Consider the following 7,482-nt stretch of genomic DNA (forward strand, 5'->3'; position numbering starts at 1 on the left):
CAACCCCCCAATCGGCCCTACCCTGAGCGTGACTGAGGGTGGCATCGCAACCTCCCGATCTGCCCTGCTCTGTGCATGACAGGGGGCGGTGCCCCAACTCCCCAGTCAGCCCTGCTCTGAGCCCGACCAGGGGCTGCACCTAGGGATTGGGCCTGGCCTCTGCCACCCAGGAGCAGGCCTAAGCCAGCAGGTCGTTATCTCCCGAGGGGTCCCAGACTGCGAGAGGGCACAGGCCGGGCTGAGGGACCCCCCCTTCCCCTCCGAGTGCACAAATTTTTGTGCACCGGGCCTCTAGTTAATTAATAATAGGAAGCAACAGCAAGACAGAAGATTTGAGTCCTACCATATCCATAATCATCTTAAATGTAAACTTTCTAAACATCCTATTAAAGGCATAGATTGTCAGATTTCATTTTTAAAGACCCAACTCTATATTAATAGTATATCAAATAGATGATAGAGGAAACAATACTAAGGGGGATAAAGAGGGTCATTTGAAAATGACAAAAGGGTCAATTCATCAAGAGAACTTAGCAATCCTAAAAGTTTATGCATCTAATAACAGACCATTAAAATACATGAAGCAACCTGGCTGGCGTGGCTCAGTGGTTGAGCATTGATCTATGATCCAGGAGGTAATGGTTCAACTCCCGGTCAGAGCATATGCCCTATTTGTGGGCTCGATCCCCAGTGTGGGGTGTGCAGGTGGCAGCCTATCAATGATTCCCTCTCATCACTGATGTTTCTATCTCTCTCTCCTCCCTTCCTCTCTGAAATCAATTTTTTAAAAATACATGAAGCATTTGGGTGGTGGGAATATGGTGCAAATATATTTTTACTGATTTCAGAGAGGAATGTGCCCTGACCGGGAATCGAACCGTGACCTCCTGGTTCATAGGTCGACGCTCAACCACTGAGCCACGCCAGCTGGGCATGATACACAACTTTTTCAAATGCATGGAGAATATTTCTCATGCAGCAGGACAGCCCACCAGTATTTCTCACCCCCTCCAACTCTGACTTGCAGAGGCTAAATGTATGGTCAGTATGGCTGAGAGAGTGGGGGCTCCTTCCCTACTCCCAACCCCCTCTCATAGGGTGAGGCTCTGCCCCAGGTGCAGCATCCAGAGAACATTTGGGTCCCAATCTCACTTACCCTGCTTGTAAAGCATTGGGAGAGGCGAGTTGAATAAACAATGAAATAAAAATCCAACAACAGTAACAAAACCCAAAATAAAATGATCCTATTTGGTTAAAAGGCCCGTAGCCTGCAGAAGCATGGGCCCTGAGAACTAGAAGGAACCTCAGGAGGAACTGTATAGATGACTGTTTTGAGAGCAGGGAGGAGGGGCCAGGTGGAGGTGAGAGGCATCCAGTCATCCACTGACCTGAGCAGGCCCGCTTTGCACCGATGGAGGGATATATGATTCAAGGGTGGACAAAGCAGTGAGGCCAGGCCCATGCTGTCTCACTAGGTGGTGCTGAGCTAACTCCCTCACCTCTCTAGGGAGGTTCTCCTGTCCGTACAACGGGGATTGGTCAAGAATCTGCAGGACTTTTTGCTCTGATCGTCTAAATGTTGTCTCTCTTCTTCCAGTTCCCTCCTCTATTACTCTTCTTCCAGATTTTGCATTTTCTGAAGACCCCTATGACAGTTGAGCCAAGACCTCTAACTCTCCTGGAAAGCAACTCTGACTATCATTTGTTCACTCACTCATTCATTCAGTTTTAAATTTACTCATTGAATTGCTTATGCATTCATTTAACCATATTCTTTATATATATATATATAACATCGATGAGAGAGAAACATCGATCAGCTGCCTCCTGCACACACCCTACTGGGAATGTGCCCACAACCAAGGTACATGCCCTTGGCTGGAATCAAACCCGGGACCCTTCAGTACACAGGCCGATGCTCCATCCACTGAGCCAAACTGGTTAGGGCACTTATGCATTCATTTAATTATTCATCTATCATTCATTTATTCATTCCATAAATGTTCCTGGGCCAGCACTGTCTAGGGACTGACCTGCGAGGGTGGATCCCTGGCCCTGAGCCACTTCCTCCAACTTTTTCACACCAATTAAGGTTTCTAAATAGACTCTGCGTAATTAGGTCTTTGGGACATCATCCCTGAAGCACCCCAAAGTTTCTAAGTTGGGCACATTTCCCCTCTCCCTCTACATTGCCTTGGGGATTGTGCAGTCCCTTGGCGCACAGGGAGCTTTGAAAGGCGCCTCTTTCATTTTGCCTGCTCCCCGGGAGGCTGTCATCCAGGATGGAGCGGGTAGCTGTCCAGGTCAGGGAGTCCTGGCTGCCCACAGTAAACTATTGGGGACCCCATTCAGTCTCAAGCCTAAAAGAATTTCCTAATCCTACCAAACCTGACACACTTCAGAGAACCCCACTGAAGTCTAAGCACTTTGTCTAATTCCACCAAATTCTAAAAGTTCCACTTAGTTTTATTATTAAGTTGCAAACTCGACACTGAATTCTACGGAAGTCTAGGCACGGTTCCTCAGTTTGGGAAGCTGGGTCAGCATGAAACCCCATGTCCTCCCACCAGGGTCTGGACCTGTTATTTGACCTGCGTTTCTCCAGCTCCAGCCACAGGAGGTCCCTGGTCTCACACCCTCTGAAACATCCCTCAAGGAGGCAGCGATATGCATCTGGAAGAGCCTGAAGGTAAGTGAAAAAATGGGGATGTGGGGCAGTGGAAGGGGTCTAGGCTGGGAGACAGGATCCCAGGGAATCACTGGAGCCTTGGCTTCCCCCTCGAACCCACTGTGTGGTGTTGGGCAAGCCCCTTCCCCTCTCTGGGCCTCCATTTCCCCACGGAAAACAAGGGGCTGGCCTTGCTGGTCTGTAAGAGCCCTCCCAGCTCCGAGGTGTCATCTAGGCTAGGAACAGCTCATATTTGGCAGCCCGCTCGTTCCCAATTTGTCTTAGCCCCAGGAAGTCACAAGCCAGGAAGAAGTTGGCTGTGGCCAGGCTGGGAGCTTCAAGTTGGCCTTCAGAACCTGGGTGAGAAGAGGCCGGTGGCATCCCTGTGGGCTGGCAGGGACAGGCAACAGGCAGGAAGTTAGGGAGAAAGGTGAGCACCATCCTAGAGGTGCAGACGCAGGGCTGTGGGCCCAAAGGAGAGAGGCTCAGGGTGGCCGGGAGAGGATAAAGAAAGGCTCCCGGGGAGGTGGCATTTGAACCGATTTTTGTAGCCAGGAGAGAAGTGAAGGCAGGATGGCCACCGTGGGCTCTGCAGACAAAGCCCCTGCCCTGCTTTGGGAACCAGAGTTCCTCGGCCACACCCTTCCGATCCTCTTCCCAAAGACCCCACCCCAGCGAGGGCCAGTAGAGAGGGAGGCGAGAGGGAGGCACACGGGTCCTCAGCACGCACGGGAAGGCAGACAAGACACTCAGCCGGTTTGGTGACTTTGTCCCTGTTCTGAGGTTCCTTTGTCCTCCGGGTTCATCCCAGGCAGAGTTTGCTCCCCACCCTCAGGGCTGTTCCTTCTCTAGTGACATTTCCATGGCCGAGCTGGTCTCCACAAACCTCCTCCCAGGGAGAAGCAGTCCTGCCAGGCCTCTGGCACCCTGGCCACAGGTCCAAGGGTCTGTTCCGTGTGTGTGTGTGTGTGTGTGTGTGTGTGTGTGTGTGAAGAGAGAGCAAGAGTGAATGCCTCTACATATGTACATACTCTCATGGGAATGACTGTTCATGTACACACATGAGCAGGGGTCCTCAAACTATGGCCCGCGAGCCACATGCAAATACAAACATTGTATTTGTTCCCGTTTTGTTTTTTTACTTCAAAATAAGATATGTGCAGTGTGCATAGGAATTTGTTCATAGTTTTTTTTAAAACTATAGTCCGGCCCTCCAACGGTCTGAGGGACAGTGAACTGGCCCCCTGTTTAAAAAGTTTGAGGACCCCTGCACATGAGCGCATGTGTGCATGTAAACTCCTAGGCACAAATGTGTGTACCTGGGTGTCAAACAGGTGTTTGTGCACACACATGTAAGTGGGTGCATATGTAATGACCCTATGTGAGTGTTTTCCAGCAGGTAGCCAATGGCTGCAGAGGTTTGCTAGTATTTAGGGGATAAGCTATAGTATGTGGAGCCATATAAAGAGGAGGCTGTGGCCTGACCTAGACACAGCGGCTGCAGGAAAGCACACCACCACCGCTGTACCTCCCCCCAGCCCTGGCACAGTGCCTGCCACTACTGACACTGCTACATGGGGTGCGTCTCCAGGAACCCAGCCTCAGAGTTTCCCGGCTGAGTCTTGGAGGAAGCTCAAAGCTCATCCTCCCCTGAGCCCACAGTGTCTCTATACACAATCAGGCTGAGGCAAGACCTTCTATCTGAAGTCCAGAGCTAGGGCAGAGCTTTCCTTACTGCATAAATGGCCCTTTATCCCCTGAAATAGGGTCCAGAGCTCTGGACCCTGTGTAAAAATATGTCTGCGGGAGTAATGGGCTTCCTGTCACTGGAGGCATGCACACAGAAGCAGGATGAGGCGAGGCGTGGAGATTGGAGAAGCTTTCTACCTGGGAATGGTTTGGATTCAGTGACCTGGGGGCACTGTGTCCTCAGTTGTTCCCCTAATGCCTAGCATGATGTCTGTACCTAGTAGGAACTCAATCACTTCTTGATTCCAGAAAGAATAAACACAGGACTAAAAGCAGCAAATCGTCTCATGCAAGGGAATCGCTGACAGGAACTGGTGCTTAATCCAGACCCAGGCTTGGGCAGTATGTCCCGTGGGTTTACTGACACCATGCCAAGTACCTGACACCAAGGAAAGACTGAATCATGCTCCTCAGCTAGTGAGAATATTGCAGGGGAACATCAGGGAAGGGCCTCCATCTAGTGCAACAAAAGGAACCACCACCATTTGGGGCTTGACAGAAGCAAACATGCGCCCTGAGCATGGTGTAGCTGTCACAGTGCTGCCAGGGACCCACTTTGTGACCTCAGTTTCCCCACCTGCACAATGAGAGCTTTGACAAGGTGACCTCTCAGGGTGCTTTCCATGCTGATGCCCTAGAATTCACGAGGTCAAAGCACCTCGGGCTCAGGCCCAGAGAAAATAGGTTTGGGGCTGAGCTAAAAGGTCCATCAAATTTTAGCTCAAAAGGCCATGATAAAGGCAGATTCTGAAGGTCAACTGACACACAGTGGCTGATGAAGCAGGTCCTGTGGGGGGCAGGGGAAGCAGGTGGATGAGCCCATTGAGCTCAGAGGCCAGCAGCCCCTCCAGTGCAAGGCACAACGTATGCTTCATGCATGGAGACGAGAGCTGACCTAAAGAGACAAGTCAGATTTCTGCAGGCTGAGGGATAGAGGAGGACATTCCAGTAGTGAGAACAGTGTAAAGCAGCAGCTCAGAGGCTTCCTCAAATCAGGAGGCCCCTCAGAGACAAACTAGCCGATTGGTTCTCAAAGTGTGGTACCTTGTCCAACAGCAGCAGCATCACCCAGATCTACTGAGTCAGAAACTCTGGGGAAGGAGCCCAGCAATGTGTTTTAACAAACTTGCCGGGTGATTCTGGGGCATGTGAGGATCTCTGGTCCAGCCCATTGAATATTTATCTATAGTAGGTTGGTGGATGCTCTGTAAAAGGAAGATCCATGGTCAAATAAGTTTGGGCATTACATATTCTACATTGCTTTTGGAAAGTCACAAATCACACTGGCATAGCAAAGGCTCTGAGAAGTCCTGTAGTAGAGCTTTATTTATTTTTGGTTAATCCAATGTTGTCTCGATTTGATTTTTCAGTTTGCCTACTAACATTGCCATTCACACTCAGTGAAGCGCTGATTTAAATCATTTTTCCCATTGATCAATTGCAGCCTAGAAATACAGGGATTGCCCCAAGTCACAGAGAGAGTGTGTGTCAGAGCAATATGCCTCATCCTCAAAGAGGCTCTGTGGGCTCCCCACCCTCCTACACCCTCTTTCCCTCCACTGCAGCTGTGGGGCTGGTCAATAGGACAGAGGCCTCTGAGTTCGTTCTGAAAGGATTCTCTGGCTACCCATCCCTGGAGTGCCTGCTCTTCCCCCTGTGCGCGGCCATGTACCTGGTGACTCTGCTGGGGAACACGGCCATCGTAGCGGTGAGTGTGCTGGATGTCCACCTGCACACACCCATGTACTTTTTCCTGGGCAACCTCTCCATCCTGGACATCTGCTACACGTCCACCTTCGTGCCCCTGATGCTGGTCCACCTCCTGTCGGCCCGGAAGACCATCTCCTTTATTGGCTGCGCCATCCAGATGTGTCTGAGCCTGTCCACAGGCTCCACGGAGTGTCTGCTGCTGGCCATCATGGCCTACGATCGCTACCTGGCCATTTGCCGGCCACTCAGGTACCCGGTGCTCATGAGCCAGCGGCTCTGCTGGTTGCTGGCAGGAGCCGCCTGGGTCCTCTGTCTCTTCAAGTCAGTGACTGAGACGGTCATCGCCATGAGGCTGCCCTTCTGTGGCCACCGCGTGGTCAGTCACTTCACCTGTGAGATCCTGGCCGTGCTGAAGCTGGCATGTGGTGACACGTCAGTCAGCGAGGCCCTCCTGCTGGTGGGCGCCATTCTGCTGCTGCCCGTGCCCCTGGCATTCATCTGCCTGTCCTACACGCTGATCCTGGCCACCATCCTGAGGGTGCCCTCAGCTGCCGGGCGCCGCAAAGCCTTCTCCACCTGCTCGGCGCACCTGGCCGTGGTGCTGCTTTTCTATGGCACCGTCATCTTCATGTACATGAAGCCCAAGAGCAAGGAGGCCCGCGTCTCTGATGAGGTCTTCACAGTCCTCTACGCCGTGGTCACGCCCATGCTGAACCCTGTCATCTACAGCCTGAGGAACAAGGAGGTGAAGGAGGCCGCCAGGAAGGTGTGGGGCAGGAGATGGTCCTCCAAGTGAGGGAGGGCCTGCAGGTCAGTAGGCGAGGCCTCATGTGCCTAAAGTGAGGATGGTGTGGGGCACAGGACTGTGTTTCTGGAATCTTCATCCCAGAAAGGCAGCACCAAGTCCCACCGATGTGCAGAGAATAGCTCACAGTCGCCCTCTCTGCTCCTTCCCCGGTATTGCCCTTGGCCAGCTCTCAGCATCACCCCCTGCATGTTTGCCAGCCTCCTGGCTGGCCTCCAGATTCCAGTCTTTATTTTTTTAATATTATTTTATTGATTTCAGAGAAGAAGGAGAGATAGAAACATCAATGATAAGAGAGAATCACCAACCAGCTGCCTCTTGCATGCTCCACACTGGGGATCGAGCCCACAACCCAGGCATGTGCCCCGACTGGGAATAGAACCATGACCTCCTAGTCAGTGGTCGGCAAACTGCGGCTCGCAAGCCACATGCGGCTCTTTGGCCCCTTGAGTGTGGCTCTTCCACAAAATACCACGTGCGGGTGCGCACGGACAGTGTGATTGAAACTTCATGGCCCATGCGCAGAAGTCGGTATTTTGTGGAAGAGCCA

General features: G+C 51.9%; 1 protein-coding gene across 1 annotated transcript; it reads left to right on the top strand.

Annotated features, from left to right (window-relative positions):
* Window positions 1–5,743: 5,743 nt before the first annotated feature.
* Window positions 5,744–7,150, top strand: LOC102264011 (olfactory receptor 13J1). The gene has a single exon (XM_005883963.2). It carries the CDS (start codon window positions 5,916–5,918, stop codon window positions 6,921–6,923), a length of 1,008 nt encoding a protein of 335 aa, XP_005884025.1. The 5' UTR covers window positions 5,744–5,915; the 3' UTR covers window positions 6,924–7,150.
* The last annotated feature ends 332 nt before the right edge of the window (window positions 7,151–7,482 follow it).

Source organism: Myotis brandtii, unplaced genomic scaffold (genome assembly GCF_000412655.1).
Source record: "Myotis brandtii unplaced genomic scaffold, ASM41265v1 scaffold806, whole genome shotgun sequence".
NCBI classification, from domain to species: Eukaryota; Metazoa; Chordata; class Mammalia; order Chiroptera; family Vespertilionidae; genus Myotis; species Myotis brandtii.